The sequence below is a fragment of the Balearica regulorum genome, chromosome 2 (genome assembly GCF_011004875.1).
Source record: "Balearica regulorum gibbericeps isolate bBalReg1 chromosome 2, bBalReg1.pri, whole genome shotgun sequence".
NCBI classification, from domain to species: Eukaryota; Metazoa; Chordata; class Aves; order Gruiformes; family Gruidae; genus Balearica; species Balearica regulorum.
Window position 1 is genome coordinate 120,900,955 of NC_046185.1, and position 25,207 is coordinate 120,926,161.

A 25,207-nucleotide genomic window follows, 5' to 3' on the forward strand; every position below is an offset into this window, starting at 1 on the left:
CCCTGACGTCGGGCTGTACTTTCAAAAGGGGTGGAACTGCTGCCGGTGAATTTCAAATCCAACAGGAATGTTGTGTGACTACGCAACAAATTGCATCGCCCTTTGTTTTCAAATTACCGTTTACATTCTATTTAATCAAATCATAATTCAGCTCCTTTTTCTCTGTGATATTTTTCTCTTTTGGAGTGTAAGGATGAGGTTAAAAGACGAAGGAGTTGCTAGGCGTTCCTAATGTTTCAACCTACCTGTTCTGTTTCCAGTTCTCAGGGCCTGGAATTTTTCCAAACTATAGCACAGCCCAGAGGATGAACTCGGAACCAAGAGCCAGGCAACACTATTTCTCTTTTCTCTTTTCAGCTTCTCTCCCCTCCTTTTTTTCTTTCCTCTTCTACGTTGTCACTGTGAAATCAGAATAATTATTTCAAACAACACTTCAAGTAGGTTAAAATTACCAGTCCCTCAAATAAAATAATTAAATAAACCTTGCAACAAGTATGTTCTTCAAGCTCTTTGCTGGGCAGTTATGTGCTCTTCAGTTTGTGTGTGTTGCTTCTGTTTTCCCTTGGAGGATATCTATACTTCCCCTTTTGTAACTGCTTATGTCAAGTATTTTTTGGCCTCAGTTCTCTAAGAAGTTTCTTGTGAACAAGCCCCAGAGCTTACATTTTTATTGTTACTGATTAAGAACTCTGTTTCTAACAGTAGCTCACTGGCTTTGAGAAGATTACCCAGCTTGGCTCTGCTGACTTCCTCTCTATGAAATAAGAATAACAACACTTCTAGACTTGATTTCATAAGGATTTTCTGAGTAATTGATTACAATTTGCAGAGACCTGTAGAGTTCTCTAAACTTAAGATCTTCTTTGTATTGTCTGAGTCATCCCATTCCTGTCATACCCAACCCTGTCTCAGGGTCTTCTGTTGAGCTCTCTGCAACAGTATTCTCTACATCAGGTATCTTACCATTTACCAGAAATTCTGTCTCTAGGGCCCTAAATCACACTAAGCCACAAGAGCTCTCTTCTCTGAGTTATGTGACTCACCATTGTGTATCCATTTCCTCTGACAGATGGGAGTGGAAGGGAGGAGGACCACAGCTCCCAGGCTTCCCCATCTCTCTTGTCAATCTACACCCAGTTTTCAGCACTTTCCTGAACTTCTTTCTTCCTCCACTGTTATGTCCCCACCCCCTGTTTTAGTCTCTTCTGGTGTAATTTTGGCCTATGCAGAAGGTGTAAGAGAGTAATTCATACTTCATAAATATATAATACTTTGTCTTTCTGAAAACAAATGTAAGCTGATCATCTTCCTCTATTACTTCAGAGTTCCAGTTATAAAATATACTTTTTTTAGAATATTTTAATATGCCTCAAAAATCAAGAAAGGATGTCCTACTTTGTAAATCTATATAACTTTTTAAATTGGTAGTTCCTAAGCTTTTAGGATCCAGGAATCCTTGATGGCTCTCAGAATTTTTTCTTGTCCTTCCTAAGCTCTTACCATGAAATTCATAACTGATTAGTTTTTATAAGATTGGCTGGTTTATTGTATTTCTTTGATGAGTGACTATGACTAATGCAAGTTTAATTATTATGGAACCCTCATAGTAACTTCACTTTAGATATGAACTCACTTTTTTTTGTGATGCTGGATTGCATGATTCAGGAATGTTTGAAAATATATAACAACTGCATTTTACAGAAAATCTTTGCTAACATCTCTTAAAAAATGAGATTTCAACCCAATACCAAGCATATGATAAAGAGCTCTGCTTTCTGTGGCTTCACTCTTCCCTTTGGCATGTTTACTTGACTAGTGGGATTTTGTTATGCACAAAAGAATGGGCACCACAACATCTTAAATAAACCTCTACACCCTCATTCACATGCCATAGTGGTTAAGATAGAGTACTGTAGGAATCCTACAGGTAATCTGTAAGTATGTTGGTAGCATGTATTTCATTTGAAAATTTCTTTGCTTGTCTTGTCTTGTCTCCATTTCTACTGTGCATTTGGCAGCTATAAACTTGTCGTATTCTGCAGCAATTAACTCCTTACCCTTTTTGAGAAAAGTTGCTTCAAAATAAAAAATATCATTCCTAAGTCAGTCTAGTTACAGTTGTCCAAGCATCATAATGCAACTGGACCTAAAGAATTTGAATCATCTTTATGTTAATTTGGCTCATTGGCATATATTTTAATTATGAAATTAGGATATTAAGTAGAATTAGCTTAAACGCAATTGTCCATTTTAAGTGCATGTATCTATCTTGAAGGCTTGCTGAAGCATAGCTAGATTGGCTTTGAAGCAGACTGGTTGCAAAAGAACCTACACTTTAATGTATGCAAGGGTTACCTTAGGTAACTGCTGCTAGTGAAACACAACGTACACACTGAAAGGGTGGAAGTCATTGCAGTCAAGGCAGCCAGATATGAAACTCCTGCCTGCACTCACAGACCATACTGCTTACATGGGGAAACAGCTCAGGTTCTGTCACTGACTGAATTTGAAGATCAGCGCTTAATCTAGTTTGGATTTATCTGCTGTCATTTATTTCAAGGGTTTTTTTGAGCTGAAAAAGGGAAAGAAAAGAAAAATATTGGTTTCAGTAAACAAAGTGACACATTTTCCAAGCACAATTTGGAAGAACTTATGACAAAAGCGTAAGTGGGACAAAGGAGTTAATTTGTGACACAGGAAAAATTAATTTAGTTAGTCTGGTGACAAGACATGAACCTATATATTGCACTGCAGGCGAAAATACCCTAAGCACAAAGTTACTATTCTAAGGCAGGCGGGGAGGATGGGGGGGAGGGAGAGAAAGTTTCCAGTCAGTGTCTTCTAATAAGTTCTTAGTTTGTCCCAGATTTGTAATATTCACCTGGTTACAGGGCAATTTCTTCCTGATCTTATGATTGAGATGTTTGCCTGAGATGTAGGAAGCCTAATTTACACACCAGGAAATACATAAACAAAATGAAGAGCCATGTGAAAGAGGCAGAAAGCGCTATTCGTCTTCACTTTCCCCTCTGCAAGACTGCAGCCTGGTGGTGATTTTATTTTCTGGAAGATGTAGAGCTAGATCCTTTTTGTAAAGGAGGGATTTGAACTTGTGTCTGACACATCTCAGATGAGTAGCCTATGCGCTAAGTAAAAAGAAGAAAGACCTACTTGTAACACTCCTGTGAAAGAAATAAAAATTAGTCAATGAATTTGATCCATATTTGTGAATTATGCAGAGTTTGGTGGCATTTTTCCTTTCTATTTTTGGTAGTCACTCAGCTCAGTAAATAACCCAAAGAGAAAAGGAGGTTATGAAAAGAACAAAAATTATAGTCCGGGCAGTCCAGTGCCACATTTCCCAGACAGCACAAATAACAGTTGCTTTTCTGTTGTTGTTCATTCCCCATCTTGCTGACACTGTTCCAGTGTATGATGGGAAAAATAGCGAGCATCACGAGCTACATCTCACCTATATCACAGCACCTATGGCTATTCAGGTTATTGTATTATAGCAAGTCTTCTTTAAAATATGAATGTACTGTCTATGCATTGTTTGAGAAAGAAGGAAGGGAGCTGCATTTTCATGTGATCCTGCTTTTGCAATATGCTACTAAAAAAAATAAATTTTCCTTTACATTCTAAATAATTCCAAAGATGAACTGTAATTTTTTGCTCATTTCTTCTTTAAGAGGAACTGAAATGAAATTGTTTATGATTTCATACCTGCAAAAGACTATGGGACAGATTTTTCAAAAGGAGTCAGCTGATGCAGTTGTAGAAGAACATTATTTAGTGTTTTGTTATTAATTCACTGACATGCCCAATTTATATTCATACAACAAGATCTGGGCTTGATGTTTCAGCCTTAATGCACACCAATGTTTATTTTTCCTTGGAGTAAGCCTTCCTTTCTGTGTTTCTACAGTGATAGTCCTAAGAAGAAAAAGCCTTGTGAAGAATGTGTGTGATGGGGTTTCTGTTGAATAGGGATGAAGAGAATAAAATAACTTAGAAATATCTTAATTTGGAAATTAAATTTGAAGTTTAATTTTGCTCAGCAGAAATCAGAATGTTCAAGGTACATTCACTGGGACATGTAGCAGGGAAGAAAACACGGTCTGATGATGTTATGGAAAAGCGGGACCTTCTGTTGGTGTTCTGTGAGCAGCGGCCTCAGCTAGGATGCACTTCCATAGCTGAACTGGAGTGCTGAGGCCAGGGTTCAGGTCCATGATCCCCCATACCAGAGAAATCTGTGGGACAGAAGAAAGGTCTTCATGCAGTTCTGAAAATTTTTGAGAGATGGATTTGGGTGAGGAAGGAGGGGAACTGGAGACTAAAGAGAATAATGAAGAATGTCTCAGCTCTGTATTGCATTTTCTATGTGAGCCTTGTCCAATCTAGGAAACCAGCAGAAAAGTTACCCCTGCCTTTGATAGGAGAAGAATGAGACCACCTTTATAGCTCTTGAGCTTCCACTTCTAAATATCTGGCAAACAAACATTAAAAGCAACTCAAGCTGGCACAAGTTCAGAAAAAGAAGAAATAGAAACAGGTTCAGAATAGAAGAGAGGATGCCTAGAAATTTGTTTTTGGCAGCCAAGGCTACAATCTTTTTAGTGGTCTAATGCTGATAAAGATGGAGTCTTAGATTTTCCTTTGTATTTGCTTTCTTTTAGCAATTTATTTTTTAATTACTTCTTGTTAAGGGAGTTGTAATGATCTGCTGCGTGGTTTTGAGATGAATCATTTAAACAGCTTGCACTAACTCTCCTGTGAGGGCTGCCAGACCTAGGAAGGCTTTCTGCTGGTGTCCATTATGGACGTTAAGGTAATATGGAAAAAACAAGCTTGTTCTTATTTGCATTAAAAAGCAGCTAGAACTGGTTGTTTCATGCTGTTGGAAAACATTTTTACCCTTGTTTGGATGCTATGGTAAAAAGGGTTGCATTTTTTCAGTAGAGGGAATAATTATTTTTATCTATGTGTTTGAACTTCTTTACTCTGAAATCTAACTGCAACTCTTCTTGCTGAACTGTGTTTCCTGTGCTGTCTTAGGAAGCACAGGAATTGTTTGCTTGGGCCCTGCTGAGAAGAGAAAGGGCTTTTACAGTGAGAATTCTGAAACTTAGATTCTTGCTAGAGGAGAAAAGGATCTTTTTATTCTTTTGATTCTTTTGTAGCTTATGGAGTAGCAGTTATCTGCTTATGCTGTAGTTCTAACAAGGAATATACATTTCATAGTGTGCTGGTTTTGGCTGGGGTAAAGGTAATTTTCTTCATAGTAGCCAGTATGAGGCCGTGTTTTGGATTTGTGCTGAAAATTGTGTTGATAATTCTGGGATGTTTTAGTTACTGCTGAGCAGTGCTTACACAGAGCTAAGGCCTTTTCTGCTTCTCACACCACCCCACAAGGGAGGAGGCTGGGGGTGCACAAGAAGTTGGGAGGCGATGCAGCCGGGACAGCTGACCCCAAGTGACCAAAGGGATATTCCATACCATATGATGTCATGCTCAGTGTATAAACCTGGTAGAAGATGAAGGAGGGGAGGGACATTGGTAGTGACGGCACTTGTCTTCCCAAGTCACTGTTATGCGTGATGGAGTCCTGTTTTCCTGGACATGGCTGAATACCTGCCTGTTGATGGGAAGTGGTGAATGAATTCCTTGGTTTGACTTCCTTGCGTGCACAGCTTTTGCTTTACTTGTTAAATTGTCTTTACCTCAACCCACCAGTTTTCTGACTTCTACTCTTCTGATTCTCTCCCCCATCCTGCCAGGGAGGAGTGAGTGAGCAGCTGCGTGGTGCTTAGCTGCCGGTTGGGGCAAAACCAGGACAGTCCTCTTTGGCGTTTGACATGGGGCTTGAAGGGTTCAAGATAACAACCAGCTTTGATTGGAATGTGCTTAGCATCCATTTTAAAAAGCTGATCTAAGGAAAGGAAGATAGAATGTAAAAAATCCTACATCTCATCTATTACCCTGATTCTCTTTGAAATGACTTGCAGGCAACAAGGCTGTTGACAGAGGTCCTATCTGCTGTGAGAAAATAAAAAATAAAAAAGCCTAGTTCTTCAAGCAAAGAAGTGTCCACTAGTTTCAGAAGTTAGTTGTATCTGATTATTCTGATACAACTTTTGTAGTAAGAACATGAACTGTTTTTGCAATAGCAATATTAGAAAATGTAACTAGGGAAGAATTGCCCAGCACATTCTGCATGTTTTAACAAGCATGTAGCTCTGGATTTTTTTATTTTGTGTTGCCAGTAGGATCTGTTTGTTGTTAATGTCAAGAACAGCATGGACTTACAGACTTTCTTGAAGCACAGACTTTATATGATCAGATCAGAGTATACAATCAAGGTAACATAACAAAAGGAAGATGTTTGAAAAACTATTTGAAACCACAAATGATTTTTCCTTCAAAATTGACACTTGGCCTTGCTGTCTTTTTGGAAGAAGGTAGAATGGCTCGATATCTGAAAGCCTTGTTGGGTAAGCCAATTGCTTGCCAGATATTCGTGGTAGCCAGCCTGGCTGTTTGTAGGCTTCTCTTAGGTCTAGATCCATGGTCCATTCTTTCCATAAGTTTCACGTTCCTTCTTTGTAGAGGTGGGATATTTGAGCATGTATAAGATGGAGAAAAGAAAAAGACAGACATGTCTTAGGTAAGTAAACAGCCATTATCCTCATTTTTGTTGCTTCTGGATCTGTTTGTTTAAAATGCTTCATTACTTCTTGAAAGTATAAGGACATTGGAGTGACTCCTCCTTTTGGGGGCTCCTTCTGAACACTGCTTCCCTAACCAATTTGGGAAGTTCTAGTCTCATTCTTCAAAAGAGTGCAACACTCCTTCAGAGGTATTTTCCAATTTTGCTGTAAATTAAGGCTATAGCCCTTCAAAACACTGTAAGTACAATTACATTCTTGAATTAGTTCTGCTGAAGTCCCTTTGGAATGAAGAGATCTTGAAAAATTACTCTGGTTTCATATTGTCCTTGGGTTTTACCACTTGATAAAATAAAGCGAATGTTCATGGAGGATAAGTCACTGCTTTCTATAATTTTTGTTTGTTGTACTGAGGAATATTTTCTTTTGATAGAGATCAGGAGACTGTTGGTCATGCTGATGGAAGTTAATGGGAAATGTTAGACTGTAGTCACATCACAGTGTGGGAGGAGTTGTTTCATAAAGCCAATCACACTGAAGATCATGGAGGGAACACCTAAAGGTAAGACAAAAAGAGAGAATTGTTCTTAGCGTATGAACTAATATGTTCTAACATTCTCCAAAGACATGGGAAATCTGTTACTAGTACCTCAACAAATGGGTAGCTCAGACTAAGTGCAGAAGAGTTACAAATTTGCTCCCATTTTGATGAAATTAGGAAAATTCTGTTGAAATGGTGAGCCAATCCACACTGAATACTTCTTGAGCAGCCAAAAAAGCACACAGAAATGTTTTAACTCCTTTCCAAATATGCTGAGCTGTCTTCACTTCCTATGTTCCACACTGTGGTCATCATCATGTGGAGGAACTTGGTTCTGATTTATACCATCCACTAATACTGCTACTCTCTTGTGTCACCTGTAATAGCAATACTTACCTAACTCCTGTATTTCCGTGTACTGGGGACAAAAGTCATCTCCATGAAACTTCAATTAAGCATTTTCTGGAAACAGCTCTATGTTTTGGAAATGGTGTCTCCATGTAGCTATGTAAGGTAAATTTTTTAGCTCAGTCGCACTCATAAATTTCATTCCAAAAAAAATCATGCTTATGGGCTTCTATTCATCAAATGCTCTGATGCATGTATAATCGAAGTATTAACATATGCATCAGCAAAAGACAATATTTGAGATGATTTTTGACAAAGCTGAAAACAGCTGAATTTAGTGATGTTGCAATTCTGTATGTTAGGTATAAATGTGACCTGTAAACTCTTTGCATCACTCTTCTGCTTGCTTTAGCTTCCTGGTGTTAAAGATCAGCTGTTCCAGCCTATCTGCATTCACTGAGAATTGGTAATGCACCATGGTTTAGCACAGCCCAGTCGCTCTGTCAGTGTGCTGCACCAAGCAGGCTGTGGGGCAGAGTGCTTTGGCATTTTCCCAAGTGCCACTCATGCAGAGCAGAGAGTTTAAAACTTCTGCCTGCAGGAAAAATGTTATGAGCCCCAAAATTAGGATCTGGCCCCAATAGTTACTTAGATGAAACTATTTTGAACCAGGATAAAATGGGGAAAGTGTCAATTTTTGATATGACAATACGGCAAATATTGTGATCGGAGTGTCGGTTTTAGTCGTAACCTTTTTTGTGGTCCACATGTGTTATTAGCACTCAGGATTACTAATGAAGGCAGTCATAAGCAGTGATGCTGGAGTTGGTGTAAAGTGCCTGAACACCATCTAACTTCTCCTTAAGCAAAATTTGAGGATTGAAACAATGTGTAGCCTTTATGTTGAACTTAAAGGCCAAATATTTGTGTCTTCATTAATGGCAAATTTTGATTGTATTATAGATTTGTTTGTTTGTTTGTTTGTTTATTTACTTGGTCAGTTACACAGATTGTGTTGTGAAGGAGGGGAACTAATTTCCACCAAACTTAGATTACTAAGCACCATGGTATAAAGATAAAGTATCGCTTTGTATCTAAAGTATCATCCATGACTATATTAGTTGCTTGGCCAAAAAAATCGTCAGAACCAACCTCCCCCTCTCCCTGATGAATTACCTTTTGCAATTAAATGTGGTAATTTCCTGATATGTTTCCTGACAATTTGTGAGCAATGACTATAGTAAAGAAATGTATCTGGTGAATCATTAGTTGCTAATTATTCATTCATTCTGACTAAATTATCTCCAGTCTGTTCAGATTTTTTGCAACCAGGTGAGTTGGCTTGCCTGCATTCTTCTAATCTCTAACATTTCAAATTTTTCTTGAGATCAGTGATTCAGAAAGCCATATGGGATTTTTTAATGTTAGGTACATTTGATCATCAAAAAAGTGGGGACACTTTTGAATCCTGGAGCCTGTTTGCTTTTCATCATCTCCCTTAAAGATTCCTTAAAGATTATAGATCTAGATACAAGAGAGGCAGTGTAATTCTCTGCCTTCCTGTTCCCTCGTTCTGCAAACGTAAATATCATCAGTGGTCAAAATGGAAAGTTAGGCATCCTATATGTGGAGATACAGACAACCTACTAGAGGATGTGTTAGTATGCCAATGTGTGTCTGTATGTTTGACATTCTGGTAAATACCAGTCTGGTACACTATTCAATATTCATCCATTTTGATCTCTGAATATCTCCTAAAATCAAGGGAATGCAAAATGTTTTTAACAGCTTGGACAAATACTCTACAGTTAGAGGTAAACTGTTATAATTCAGTGCATTTGTATCTGCTTCCTTGGTAACTGAAGGTCTTTTTGACTTTACTAAAACAAAAAAAAACCCCATGAAAAATAGTGCCCTAAAGTTTAATCAACCTTGATTGCTCTTCACCAGAAAGTTGGGCTGAAATAGATAAATATATCAATGGAGTAAAAATTATGGCCATGGGTACAATCTGTCTTACTAGATCTGAGTTTTTTGCATTTCGGACCAGACCCTTATGAAAATGATTGTTACTTCAAATGAGCTCTTGGCAGAAGATATAATCTTGACTTTACCTTTGGGTACATGTGCCCAAAGCACTTAACTTACCTCTTCTTATGTCCTACATCCTACATTCTCTTGTCCAGTAGTGTACTAGGACTGGGGAGACCAACTGAGTAAATCTCTCCAGTGGACAGCGAAATTTGCAGCCAGGGAGAGTGAGGGGGTGAGGATCTCTCAAAGAATTATTCCGATAGTACATCTCTATGGTGTATTGCCTGTTTCAAAATACAGATGGGTCAGAATAAAGTTAGGTATGCAGAATCACCACAGCCTTTCCATATTGTAGTGGTTGTACTTTGGAACAAATTTTTAGCCAGCTTATTTGTCTGGCTATTAATATGTATCATTAGTACTCTGAAGAGATCTTTTTAAACAATAGATAGTCAACACTAATTTGCATGTAGTTTGTGTTCTTGGTAGAGAATCAAGGAGTTAAATAGATCAAAAGGGTAGGGTAAAACCTCTCATAATGGTAATGAAGCAATATAGAGAGTGTTTTCAGGCTGCAGTGCTGTGATTCTGCTACTGTCAATAACTGCTAGAGTCCAATTATAATAATTAAAATCAATCTATAATTTTTTCCTGTGTAGTGAACCTTGCGTATCCAGTTTAATTAGTCTGGGGTATCAGCAAATTGCTTTTTAGGAAAAGTGTGTGTTAGCGTACAGTTTGCAGTTACTTGCCCATTTTTTTCCTGGTAAAGTTCAAAAAAATGACAGGCACTGTAAGGAGGCAATTTCCCACTGAAGACATTGAGTGCCATCTGTAAGGCAACAATGGTGGCTGCATGCTGTAAATAGAAGAAACCTTTAATTAAAGGCCTATTGAAAATGATTGTATGTACCTATTGTTTAACAGTGTATCCAGCACATTATCTGTCCACTTAGCATTACTTGCGTGGCCCCATTAATACTTGCCCTCTGCCCCCTGCAACATTGAGCAAATACTGCCTTTTTACTGTACAAACTGAAATGCTGCATGTATAAAGTATATATATATGTAAATATTTAAGAAGTCTTAGTCACTTGCGGTTCTTATCAAGGTTAGTAGGAGCTCTTAAAACTTCTGTTAAAAAAACTAGTGGTTTTGCACGTTAAGTAAGCAGTATTCGAAATCAGATCAGTAAGCTCTTTGGCTGATATATACCTGATAGGTTGTAATCTAACTGCAGTTTAGAAATACAAGCTTTTTACTGAGAGCAATCCAAAAATTTCCTTCTCCAGTGGCAGTTTTTGCACATTCTAAAGAAAAATATAAAGTCACAATTGAGTAACTGCCTTCATAAGACCTTCTAAAATAACTAACTTAATCTTTCTTTCTTTCTTATTTTTTTTTTCCTTTTGCATCTGGAAAAGATGCAGGAATCAAGAGGTTTGTTTCTAAATTATCTTTGTGATAGAGGTTCAATAAAACATGAGGCATGTTTTTTTTCCAATTCTCTGCTCAATCAAAACAATGAAACAAGCCATGACATCAGGTGGAAAATTGAATGTTGCAGATTTCAGAGTGAGTAGTATCTGTTCATTAAAGAATGAAAATAATCCATTGATATTTAAGGTTAACCAAATAAAAAATGCTTGTAGCTATATTTCATGAATGAAATAAGGTTTCATGGCTTTCACTGCATTTAATTACTGCTGAAAGGGAGCATAAAAGAAACAGAAAGGACTCACCGCAGAATACATAACCATTTTTTGCTGGTGTGAAGGCTTTCTAGCATCTGAGATATGCTTTAGAATATTTTTTAAAAGAATACCTGAAAGAAAATGGGAAAGCAATGATAATGAAAGGGATGCTTGTGTTAACATCAGTATCAGTTGGTAATGTTTTAACACAATCTGTCTTTAAACATACCAGATTTACTCCATTGTAACTTTATAGGTAATTTGTGTGGAGTGCCCTGGCTAATTCTGATACTATCTTTTATATGAACAGTGGGCCTGTTTTACTTCTGTGTAAAATGTTTTGGGGATCCCTAATAGCCTCAACAGCTTTGAACACGTATTCACACAGTGAATTCACAGTGTATTCACAGCTGCTTTGTGTCAGCAGAACAGTGCAAGAACAGCACAGTAATGAATAGTACCCTCTTTTGTCTGTAACTCCATTGACTTCCTAATTTCCAGAGAAAAAGAAAGAGCACATACTTTAGACTCTGGGCCTTCCTAAATTATGTGCTTGTCTGTATTTTGTTAATGTTAATTGCTGAAAAGTTGTAAGACAAACTAAATGAATTAAATCAATGGCTGTGCTAGTATGTTAGCGTAAGGTTGGAATCTCCACAAATTAAAATCCTAAAATGAGAGCTATACATGCTGGCAGAATTAGGCACATGTATTTTCTTCAGCCACTGTCATGTTTTTTAATAGCAATTGTTAGCAAAGCAAGAGCAGAGGCTTGAACCTCTTAGTATACAACTTGCTTTGTTTTGTATGTTATCTCCAAAAAGGCAAACAATTTAATCCGTGCTTATATGTGATTGTCCTTGTAGCTCACAGAGCCTGACTGCACAGTGTCCATATAAAACAAAAATGCAGCCCGAAGGGTGACAGTGGATGAATGGAGGAGAATGAGTGATTAAAAAAGTATAAACTATTTTTAAATTTCAGCTACTATTTGATGAGTTTAGAAGCAGTTTATAATCTCATTTTAGTACTCTCAGTAGTGGAATATGAAGACTATTAGGCATCAAAGTTACCATCCTAAAGATTATTAAAAATAATATTTTTTAAGTAAGTAAGTTAAGCATGGTGGCTTACATTAAATTCAGACTTGATTTAGTTCAGCAAGTATCTGTATATTACTTTGGATTTCTTATACAGTGTAACCAAAACGGTACCACCTTTATAATGTTGGATTAGGATATTTGTGATTCATATCCTCATCATCTCTCCTCCTATTAATCAAAATCTTTCAGTGTTGATCACCAATATCCACATCATGGCATCTTTCATAGTTCTACTATGGAGTCAGTAGCAATGTTTACTATATACCCTTTCTTCTTTCCCATTCTACTCTTGATTTTAAATGGGGTAAAAATTTGGCTTACCTCCCTGCAAACGTGATTTTTGTGGTTGTTTGTGGAACCCGAATTCCGCTTGTATTAACAATTCTGAGAGCTTTATCAGCTTGGTCCTGACACCATGAGTGGCCCAAACAGGTAAAGTGTAATTGTTAATATCCTACAGCGAAGAAAGAAAACATAGAGATTTTTTTACTGATTCCTACTGCTAAATTTTGTTCTGACACGAAATGCTTGTCAGAACAAATTCTGAATGTTTCACTCAAGTAACATTTTCTCTTTGTAATAAAATAATGACTCTATTTTGCATTTAGACAGCTGTAGAATTCTTATTTATAGTATCACACTGCTTAAAAAAATTTGAAGGGCAGTCTTCAAGAAGAAGAGGAAATATAATACTAAAAATGATTATGCAAAAAGAGACACATTATTTATGCCAATTGCTAATGCACTTGTCAAGTGAAAACATTCAGTTTATGACTCTTTCAGCCATCGACTGAGATATATCTGAGATCTTTACTGAAACAAATCATACATAGATGTCAGGATTTTAAGGGCTGGCAGCTGTGAGTTGTGAGATTCAGAGGTCAAGTAGGAATATGTATAGCTGTAATTCAGAGGTACCAGAGTATGAAGTATATGTATAGGGATTAGACATGTAGATGGAATTCCTACCTATGTATACCAGGTCTATTGGATACTGACGCAGTCCTGAAGTGGAACGGATTAGTCTTTCCTTAAGGACACAGCCCAGGATATATTAATGGTGACAACTGCAAGAAGGGAAGACATGCCCAACACTCCTGGTTTGCACTACCCTGATTTCCTGTTTAAACAAGGTTGGTATCTTTGCTTTAGTTCAGCATAAACTCTGTGAATGTGAGCCATTGGACTGAGCTCACCAGAGGGAGCGTTCTTGTAACAACGAGTTCTAAGGAAAATGCCACCTACTTACAAGATTTGTTTAAACAAGTGAAACAATAGAACCTGTTAGGTTAAATCAGCTCAGGTCACAATGTATCACTTTCTCTTTTAACAAATGTGATTTGTGTCTTGAGGAAAGAATTGGCTAGTTGTATGTTAAGACAAGTGCTGTAAGCAAGCAAGCACGCACCTCAGTCTGAAAGTTACCTGAAAGTCAGATGACATTTAACCAATAATAACAAATACAGAGATGCATGCTACTGTAGTTTCATGAATTGTATTTTGAAAACTGTGTAAAAAAGCTGTCTTTGTATGCTTGAAAGAGTGACAGTGGCTTTTGTGGCAGATGTCTTAATTCATACCCTCAGAGTCTTCACTGAGTAGTATGAAAGACCAAAGCTCATCAAATCTAACACTAGAAGGAAAAACCAACTAATTGGTTTTGTCTTCCAGCATTTAGCTAGATCCCTGATGGAACCTTTCAATTTTGCACATTTCTCTGGTGACATAGGTTTCTCAGTATGATATAACAATTAAAATAAAAAGTTGCGGTCCCAAGCTGTCTTGCATTTGGAAAATATGGAAGGGTAACTTCACTGAAATTACAGTGAGGTGTCCCAACATGTTACATGTCATTTAACATAAGACCCTGGCTAACATTTCATTCAAGGCTGCTTCAACCAAAGTTGAACCTTGGCAGAAACTGCAGGACAGAAGGTAAACTCAGTAGCATCACACCCAACTATTACATGTTGCTTGTGAAATCCACCTTAAAACTGGCTCAGTTTTCTAGGAGATATCCCAGGAGATATATGACTAACTTATCATTAATATTTTAGTTTAAAAATAATTCTACATGAAAGCATTTATAGTGAATGCTGCCTACAACAATAAAGTTTTAACAGAAGACTCGGCAATTTTCACTTGCTTCAGCTAAGTCTAGACTTTGAAGTAACATGAAGTAGGGCTTGCTGCTAAATTAAGGGCACTCACGATTTTTTCAAATCCCAGTCAGAGGTACCAACCAAGAGACCCAGATACCCATGACAGTTTGGCACCACAGTACCACTTTTGTTATGAAATCCATGCTTCTTTGTCATGTGCCTGGTTCATTTGCTTAGAACGGGCTCCCAGACTTGCACAAATAGCCTTTTGTGTCATTCCAATGGCTTCTCAGTTCCTGAAGATACTCTGACCACTACTGTCCATATGCAAATAATGACTTCTCACACTTATACTATTTGCATAAAATCTTTGTGGAAGGATGCTTCTGTTTCTTTGCCACCGACATATTTTACTCCTGTCTATGCCTGTGATGGGATTTGGAGGAGTAACAAGGCAATTTTATCCAAAGGTATGCTTTTGCCTTATTCTCCATATGCAGTCGCTGACAGGGTCTTGGATTTGATAGGCCATTGGTTTGTGTTCCTTATAGTGGTGGACAACCACAGCAGCCGCACACAGTCATAGTGTCTTTAAAGGATTTTCAGGTCCAAGTCTGATGTTAGGTGATAATTTCTGGGGAAGAAGCTGAAAATAGTCTGTAGTTCAAAAAAGTTTGGAAGCATAGACCTACTATGCTCTGTTGATGTCTGGCAAACAACAGAAATACGATATAAAACCAGTTTTGAGGAAGTGTAAGTATTTCTATTGGACTATGGGAATTTTCTTTATATTACTTACCTCATATTGCAAAGTGTCAGAGAGCTTCCAAATTCTTTCAGTGTTCAACTTCCTCAATGGGTATCCTGTATGAGTGGCTAAAAACTTCAGAAATGGCTGGAATACAAAAAAGAAAACTTCTATGTTGTCCACAGTGCCTTTTTACATCATTCCTACACACTGCCATACTAGTACATAGTGATTTTTAGAAGCAAGATAGTCTTTGCACTTAAGCACCAAACCATTGCCTAATGGTAAGAGAATTTGGCCTATTCATCTAGACAAGGTTGCTGATCTGAGTTCAGATTTGGAATATGGTGGTGGTTTATGCCTGGTGGGAATGATCAGAAGAGGATAGAGTACAGACAACATGTATATGAGGAAGTCTAGCAGAAATCCAAAAAGTGGTTAAAGGAAGTTTGATAAATAGAGCTATTCTGATGTTGGTACTGAGCAGAAAGAAGGTATGATGTAAATTTGGTAAAACTGGGAATTATGATTCACTTGCATGTAATACCCAGAGGCAGAGCCAGGGATGGATGGCTGACATCAGTGGCTAAAGATTATAGAAAAAACAGGTGAGTTTGATCATGTCATCTTGAATAAACCTGTGAAGAAGAAGGTTACAGCAGAATAGACAAGTGATTACATACTCATAGCAAAGATTTCGATGGTGGAGAAAGAAAGGAAAGGATACTTTACAGAGGCAAGAACGAAACATAAGTGAGCACTTGAATGAAGACTTTGAGTGTGAGACACAAACAGGTACTTGAGGAAAGCACTGAGACTATTATAGAAAATCTGGAGAATTGAGCTGTGAGCAATTTGTGGTGTAAGAGGAATATGAACTAGCAGAGAGTTATATAGACAGAGACATCAGAGGAGTTGCTTTACATGGGAGTAAACAGAGGTACTGGAGTGATCTGATGTGTTGACACTGATTTGATCTGAGTTTTTGTTTTGTCTGCTCTCCTAGAAGGTAGGTGGAGTGGTTTTTTGCAAGGTAGTCAATAATTTATCTTTTCTGTGACTTGCAATTTTCAGTTGATGGGAATAGCCCAGTCCAGCTGGCTCTATAATGTTGTAATTGCTTTTTGGGTATGTTGTCTACATCCACTGTGAAGATTAGAGATGTGGAAGGAGCATATTGACTGCCATTTTTTAAACCTAACCGTTAGGTAACGCTGAGAGAAGTGGTACATTTTAGGTAGAATTCCAGACCTGAATATACTTTACCCTGTACTGCTTGAGCTGCCTTTGGAAATCCCTTGTCGCAAAGGTTTCTCTTAGAAGCTCATTGTATTTTGGGCAGTGTGAGAAAGGTAAGTATAGCAACTGAAAAGAAAATTGCAAATCATTAGTTAGGCAAGGTGCTTCTTGTTCTGCAATTAAATATATCCTTTCAGGATTGTTGTTCTGATTGGCTGCACTAGTTAGGACATGCTGAAAAATAATTTGGATATGTAGTTTTCAAAGATACTCATCTTCAGGACTGTAAGAGTCATACTGATGACTACTTACTTACAAAATAATCTGTAAATGTTCAGAAGAGTAATAGCTGCAGTAGTTCAAAGTTAAAGGATTCATTTACACAAGATGAAATTTGTCCCTTGACAGAAGACTAACACAAGCCCTCACAAACTGTTTTGTGCTTGGCTTCCCCGAGGATGATTTCACTCATTGTGTTCAGTCTTTCTTTAAACACACGGTCACCTTTTTCCAACAACTTACCAAGCAGCAGCTGGACTGCAATAGGAGTCTTTGTACACACTCAGCTGTATTGAGTGGACTTACCATAGCTTCATTTAGTTCGGCTAAATTGTAGAAACTTGTGAAGTTTTTATGACTCAGATTTGTCTTTCATTAATTCAAGACATATGAAGGTGAAAGGTTACATGTGATTGGGATAACTGAAGAATTTGTTAATCCATTTATCTAAGCTAAACTGAGTTTATTCTTGTTTGAAGTTTTTTGTGTTAAATTTTAAGCAAAAGTTAAAACAAAATCTGACACTGAGATATTCTTAGTGTTTTTCTCTAACGCCCTTTTTGTCCTTTTTCCAGTAATAAAGCTCTATCTATATAGTCCCACAGTTAAAAGAACTTGTAAAGACTGAAGAGTCCTGCAGGGATAATTAACTTGAAAAGCTTCACAGCAGTTCCTCAATCTTTTTAGAAATATGTCTATTCCAGAAGGTAGGAAAGTATTTCTGAATCATAACCATAGGTTCATGAACAGCCATGACTTTACCAGTAAATGATGGACACTGGTTTTGGGTAGCAGGATATATATGGTCTCATGCTTAACCTGTATATGTAGTAAAGATTAATAGAGTTAAAACACAAATAGATGAAAGAAGTATGAAAAATGTGTACATGTTCATGACTTTATGATTTGTTTGAATAAACTTACTTGCTCCCCTAGATGTGAATGAGGTGCAGCACCTGCTTGCTGAGTTTGCTAGTGGTGTTGACACTAGCCAGGTATTCTTGCCTGTGTGCTGGGGTACCACCATCTGTGACAGTGTCAGAAGCAACCCCTGACTCTATGCCAGGCTGTGTGCATGAACAGGAAGACATGTGTCTCCACATCCTCTGTCTTCATGCTGTCATCACCCCAAGGTGAGAACCATTGCTCAATTTCCCTAGTTAACCTGATTCCCCTATCATCGCAGACTGTGTTAACAAGACTTGTAAGCCCACACAATTTATCTTGCATCAAATGTGCAAACCTCGTCTTCCAAACTGGAACTCATGCTGTACACTCCTGATGTTTCCTAGCTTTTAACATAGGTTTTCCACAAATGGGAAACTCCAGCTCCACTCAGCCGCCCAGCTTCCCCCTCTAGTACAAGTCTATGCAGACTATAGAGCTGCTATCCACACAATTCCTTACAGCTCCAAGGTGAGGAGTTGAGGAAGGAAGATGAATGAATATATTGCACTATGAACTCATAGTCTTAAAGCTCCAAGTCCTCCTTCCTTTTCCCTTTTACTTTTTCCACCAACCCTCAAAGTGCATGCACTGACCTTCAGAGAGCATGAAAAACAATCCTGTGACTCAATTCTCACTGTAATGAAAATCTCAGAATAATTCTTTTGTCTTTTCAATTGCCTGTGGACTAAGAAATGTTGAAGCACTAGTGAGATAGGTATGCTTCCTCTTCTCACACAAAGAAAGTCATGTTTGTGATAAGTTTAGGATTAATCTACCTCTGTAGTGGTTGACTCACATTATAGGTGAATTCTTTTTTTCTGTACCTAGGACTTCTGGTTTTCTTCCTTGTTTTGTTAACTCAAGGTCTCTGATATGTAAGTCCATTCCTGTGGAAACTCTTGACAATATTTCTACTCAGCTTATTAAGTCTTGCTGTACAATGCTTGTAACATAATCTATTTTTCATCGCCTTTACCATGCCCTTTATCCTGTCCCTTCATCTCATATCCTAGGTATTTTACTAATGATCAAGGGAAAGCAAATGCCCCTAGTTTATACTCACATTATCATGTGAAAGTGGTACAGTGTGAACTGGAATTGGCTGCCAAAGGATTTTGGGGTTCCAAATCTGGCCCTGTGTCGGTGGGTACAGCCCGGCAAGACTGGCCTGAGCACTCATAAGCGTGTGATCACAGTCAGTGCTTTGAACATAAATCTGAAGCAAGAAAAAAAAGAGGAAAATGTTTTGGAAGGTAATTTCTCCTCTTAGGTTTGGGGTTTTTTTTCCTCTTGGTACAAAAGATGGGGACTGTTACTGTGCTAGGGAAGATGGCCTTAAAGGAGAGTGCGATGAAGGACCATGAGGAAGAAGGGAGAGGGAGAAATAGTGAAGCTGAAATAGGGCCTTGGAATAAAATTTTGGTAGACGGGAGCTGCAATATAGTAGCAGTTCCCTTGGGAGTCCTGGTGAAAAGTGTAAGATCAACTCCATTTGACCATCTAGGCTTTGGGACATTGTGTATACACTGAACAGCTGGACCCTAAATGAAAACTAAGCTGTATCTGCACCCCATATGGAAGTGTAGAATTGGAGATTTCTGACATAGGTACTCTGCCATACAACAGTGAGGCATCTGAACCTGATATACAGCCTAAAAAACCTTTCACATGGTTTTCAGTTAACCATTAGCCTGAATAAAAGTTGAGCCACAGTTTCAGGGATACTTTGAAATGACATTGAATTCAATGGGTATTAAGTTACCTCCAGCCATACCAGGTTCAGACTCTCATGCATTCAGGAAGTCCCATTAGCATCCATGAAAAACATCCTCCCTCCCAGATCCAGTACTTGCCTCACACTGCTTGTATACAACATTCAGGAAATAAGAGTATCTCCTCCGCATGTACTGGCCAAGCTCATACTGTTGCTGTATGCCAAGCTGTAGAAGTAACAGAATAGTGTCAAAGGCTCAAGAAGTGTGCTATGCATCCATTCCTACAACCAAAAAATGAGATAATATTTCATATTATTTTGATAAAGACCTTTTTCCTTTCTAAAGTGAAGGAGGAAAGAAGACAGGAGAAAAATGCAGTGAAGTTGCTGCATTTACAGTATTGGATAATATTAGATATGTCTTCCTAATGGGTACAATTTTGTATTTTGCTCTATGGAAAGTTTATCCAAGCTGGTAAGACTGGCTGAGGGGCAGGGTGACTTAAAGCAGGCATAGAGATGTCCCAACACCATCTGTCTAATTTCTGTTCTATTGCTGGCTCACAGCTGATTAACAGGGAGTACAGACAGAGCAACCACCTGTCTGTGAAGACACATACAGGATATAAATCCCATAGAATATCACCAGTGATTCCGTATAGAGGCTACAGTTTTAGCTTGAGCAAGATCTTATTTTTCAGGAAGACAGAAAATCTTGACTAGAAGATTTCAAGTAAAAGTCTTCCAAGTCTTCAGGTATTTTGCTGCAATGGCTGATTATTATTGGCAGTCTGAAACATTTGATTCTTGGTTCTTGCCTACGTCCCTAGCTTTCAGCCACTGGATCTTGTTATGCTTTTGAATGACACATTCTTTACCATCACAGATCTTATTCCCAGTAAGATAATAATCAGTAGGATGAAATCAAGTTACTTAATCTCTGTGTTAAACGAAATAGATGACAATTCTCTACTCTCACAGCAAAATGGGTTTTCCAGCCTCAGCATTTTAGTAGCTCTTTGCTGAACTTACCAACATAATTTTGTAAACACATGACATGAGAATCACATGCAATGTCCCTGTAATGGACTCAATATTGTCATCTTTTTACCTGTACCTGGTGTTTCCTGGCCTAAATTGAAATGTATTCAACTTGGCTCATATAATCATTACTCTCCACTGGGATCCCAAGTACAGTGATTACTCATTGTGATTGCTTCCTAAAGTCCTTTTGTAAGTCATAAGATCATAGGATAATTCAGGTTGAAAGGGACCTCAGGATGTCTTTAGTCCAACCTCCTGTTCAAGGTAGAGTCAGCTATGAGGTCAGACCAAGTTACTCAGGGCTTTATCCAGAGTGCCAGAGATGGCCCACAGTGTGTGCATGTGATCAGCTCTTTCTGTTGCTGGAATTGTGCATCCAGAGTTTCCTAGGGTATGTGCTTGGCCTAGGCTTCTGCCTGAACCTGCCTAATATGCATGTTGTTAAATCCTGACACCAGGGTTTTGAAACCTTCTGCGCCCTGGAGCAAGTTGGCATGTATTGCTGAACTCACGTAGTGTGTATGTGGCATGATTGAGTCATAGCTGAGTTAAGGCATAGGAAGCTGGTCTATTATTCCTGTTTCTTCAAGGGAGGTGATGTGAGAGGAAAGAGGCCTGACCTTGCATTGGAGATTGGTATGGCCTCCTAAGAATGGCAAGGAAGAGGAGGAACCCCTCAGGCAGTTTGTTCTATTCAGATTTTGGTGGAGACCTGGCAAAAGACTAGGAGAGAGAAACATGTGTGTTGTGCTGGACCCACTGGACATAAGGGTTTGGGGCGAACTTATTCTACAGCAGCCTAATAGAGACACACACCTCACAGTCTGCCTACACAGGCACAATAGCCATTTAGCTGGGACATCTAGAATTTTGGCACATCTGAACTACTTCAGTGAGGCTGCCTGATTCCCTGAATCCTGGGCAAATAACGAGTAGATTTTTTCCATCCAAACAACATATCTTGGAGAAAAAGGAATGAAGTACAGACACAGTGGGTCATGCTGGTGGGAGCAGAGCAGAAGTAGCATTAAAACTACCTAGTACTCACGTATTCCCTTACAGCCTGATAGTATGGGAGTTCGTTCTTGGCTCCATTCATAAGAGGAGGCAGCTAATACAGTTAATGCAGAGACACGGTTTCTGCAATTGGACTCTGCAGTTGCCTTAGCTGCTGCTAGTTACTGCCATCAGCTGATACCTGTGTGCCAGCTCAGCTCTGCTGTATTCCGTCGATACCTGCACTAAAATAGCTGAGCTTTACGTCAACTTTCCCTGGCATAGCATGAGAGAAGTTTCTGCTAGTACTTCATGAGCTCATCGTTTGTAGTTCATGGGCTGGGAAGCACTCCTACTCAGCAGAGATTGAGGGTGGTCTGCTACGTTATGCTACTGATGGTTAAAGCTTCATCTTTGGTCTCAGGGGAACTGAGGTGGTCACCAGTGCCTGGCTCCTCCCAGCTGACCCTACTCTGCAATCAAACAGCTCAACATATGCTGCTATAGGACCAGAACAGGCTGACTCAGGGTCATTTAAAATCAGTGACTGCTTAGTTGTAGCTTCCTGGTAAGTTTTTTGGCTGTCCTTTTGGAGATCTGTGTATGGCAACCTAATATAGACTTTCTCCAAGTGAAAACAAAGTTCCAAAAAACAAATATCAACAGGCCACATTCCAGTATTTCAGTATATTGGCCCACGTAAGCAAACGCACCTTGGTAAGCTGTCCATATCCCTGCTGCTTTGCAATTTCTTTGTGCTTGTCAGTTGGAAAAAACTCCTGTGGGGTATGATCACCATGGCGAAATACCTGATAAAATAGATGGAGTTCCCTTCATGTTATTGGCATTTTTGTGATGGACATAATTAATGCAATCACAAGGAATATGTAGTGGCAGTGAGTACTGTATCTGACAGATGCTAAATATATTCATGGTGCTTTTCTTGGGTCTAGGTAGCTACAATAACTGTTTGATTTATTTAGACAAATGTAACTCTTCTTTTTTTCCTGGCATTTGAAAAGTAATTAGCTTAAATAATTTTTTGCAAGTTATAAAAGCTATAAAATATATTAATATAGTTTAAAGAGGTTTTATATATTTTAGGGAGTATAGACCAAAACATGAAATAGTCAGAAAACAAACAGAAGCATTAAGTAATTTTCCAGAAATATTAGGACATTAATATTTTGGTAGGACTAACTGGGAATTCAGAAGGAAAAAACCCCAGACTACTGTTCTAGATACAGTTTCTGTGGCTGACTGCTGTGAAGCACTCTTTCTTGGAAGAAATTAGCCTTAAAAAGCCACATGTTGACTTTTTCATCAGAAGAGGTGATGAAAGTGTCATCTAATACCTAAATATAGACTAAACTGTTACTCTGAAAACATTGAACCTGTTCTGGAATTTCACTTCAGATAAAAGATACATCTATAAAGATACATAGAGATTTTTCATTCTTGCAATTAATTCTTTCCTTGTCCAGCATAATTCCTGTAGATATATGTCATATAATTTTGAAATTTTACCACTTTTTTTTAATTTCTTAATCCCAGCAGGGAGAAATAAAATTGAAAACTGCAGCAAAGTGATTTACAAGCATGTTCGATGTTCAGAACAAAATTCAAGCTTCCTGCAAACAAACGGTACATCATAATCATTGCAAATAGCATTAGTTTCACAGCACTGGTTCTATGTTTCTTATTCAATGCCATTGTACACTTGTTTGGGTTTAACATAATGAAATTTCATTTGCTTTTTAATCCACTGAAACCATTGGAAGAGTGGAAACTTTTCCATGGTAAAGAGGGCTTTTGCACAGTTGATATTTAATTATGAAATCCTCTTTCACAGTTTAAAAAAGAATCCTATGTAATTCCTCTCTTAGTGCTATAAAAGAAGCCTTCTTTGTCAATCCAGAAAGTTAAGCTCATCTAGGACTGCACAAAGGAGACAAAACTACAAAATCTTATTTAAAATTGCAGATTTTTTTTTGTACAATGCAATAGTGAATTTTGAATGTGCAGGAAACAAATAGTCACAAAGTGCTTCCTCCCTCCGACCCTAGAGTACAAGAAGAGCAGTAAGTGACAGGTTTGGAAGACATTCCATTTGCCCGTGAACCACATACTTACTATGGACACAAACTTCAGTTTTCTTTTTGCTGTGGTTTGGTGAAGAAAGATACAGAAAAGGCAGAACATGAAACAAAGACTCCAGATTCCACATGCCAGCTGCCTTGCTCTCATCCTGAAAGTAACTTTCAGCTATTTCAGGTATTTTGCACACCAAGGTCCCTGGCTGGATCTGGTGATAGAGTAGATATGTGGCTAAGAGGGGAGGAGTTGGCTGTGCTCAGTGAAGTCCAAAAGTGGGCGCTGGTCTTGCCTCCTCCTCCCTTTTTTCCCTTCTTGGGTTAGTGCTTTTCAGGGCATTTGTGAAATGAAAAGTGTATTTTGCACTTGTACTCAATTTCTGTGTCCCGTGCATAACATGAAATGGAATCCTTGAGACCTCTAATTCCTGCCCCTGGCACCTACAAGGCAGGTGAACATAAAGAACTAGAAGTTGCCTTCTATTGTTTAGGCTAGAATTTAGTATGGGTCAGTCAGCCTTCTCCAAAGTGAAAATGCTGCAGATATGCTGTCTCTTGCTGTATGCAAAAGAGCTGGGAAACCAACGTCATTCGTAGTGCTCTTGTCTTCTCTGGGCACTTTGTACTAGAAAACTAGAAGGAGCAGTGCTGACAATTGTTCTTTTATAAAGGATCTCTGGATTTTTCCTTGGATTTGGCTGTGGTCTTTAGGAGGAATAAACAGCAGAAGGTTTTGTTAAGCCTAAATTCCCTGGGGGAAAAAAAAAAAAAAGATACATGGATGAACTTTCATCTCTACAGTAGATTGACTACGTTTCTAGTGGCAAAGCCTGTGGCACTGTTTTCTAGAACTATCCCCCAGAATTTCATACAGTTAGGTAAATTTTTTATTTTCAAATTTCTCTTGCCGCAAACACTCTCATTGTTACAGCATGCATAAATCAAGAGTTGTTTCTGTCATTTCCCCAGTATATTTTAAATAAAGAAAAAAAATCTAGCTCAGATAGATACAATGTTGCAAGAGATAGGATTATTTTACAAGCTTATTGGTCTATGCTCAGTCACATTCATGTGTTAATGAAAGGCTTGTTAATGTGGAAAAATTGAGGGTGACTTCTTAGTGATGAAAAGCTCTCTGTATGTAAGAATTTAAAAGAAATTACTGAAAAAGTAATCATGTTTCTACCCAGAAAGGTTATATAATCTCAAGCTAATTTAAGGCACAAATAACAAAGCTTTCCTTTGTAATTATTAGATATAGGCTGGTCTAGAGGGATCAGTTCTCTGTCCTGAAGTATCAATGCTGTATCTTTCACATCTGTCAGAGCTAAAGAGATTCCTCTCTGAAACATTCAGAGGACTTTCAGACTTTCTTGGTGCAAGATGGTTCGTCTGTCATTTCTGCTTTTGTGCCTGACAAGTCTAACACACTCATGCAGAAATAGAAAAATGTAGGAAGCTGCCCACATTTATTGAGAAAGAATTTATTATTTTTTTAATGAAGGACCTGGGGGAGATGTGGGTCAACTGATTAAAGCTATTCACACCCCATACATTTTCCTGCCTCCACTGGCTGTCTTATTTCAAAAATCTCTTTGAAGAGAGTATGTGTTTTGCCGTTTCTAGAGGACATGACATCAGGTGACACTCCTA

At 38.3% G+C, this 25,207-nt stretch overlaps 2 protein-coding genes across 2 annotated transcripts in view; one reads left to right on the forward strand and one right to left on the reverse strand.

Annotated features, from left to right (window-relative positions):
* CPNE4 (copine 4) overlaps positions 1-25,207 on the forward strand; it is a 358,320-nt gene that overhangs the window by 32,218 nt on the left and 300,895 nt on the right. The gene's annotated exons all lie outside the window — the stretch shown is intronic.
* On the reverse strand, positions 7,090-23,708 carry LOC104643736 (prostatic acid phosphatase-like). The gene is made up of 11 exons (XM_010313148.2): positions 23,595-23,708; positions 22,175-22,270; positions 19,561-19,647; positions 18,771-18,923; positions 16,508-16,606; positions 15,293-15,388; positions 12,713-12,845; positions 11,337-11,419; positions 10,347-10,453; positions 9,709-9,878; positions 7,090-7,227 (listed from the first exon to the last, which is right to left on the reverse strand). The coding sequence occupies exons 1-10, from the start codon at positions 23,706-23,708 to the stop codon at positions 9,722-9,724; spliced, it is 1,125 nt and encodes a 374-aa protein (XP_010311450.2). The 3' UTR covers positions 7,090-7,227; positions 9,709-9,721.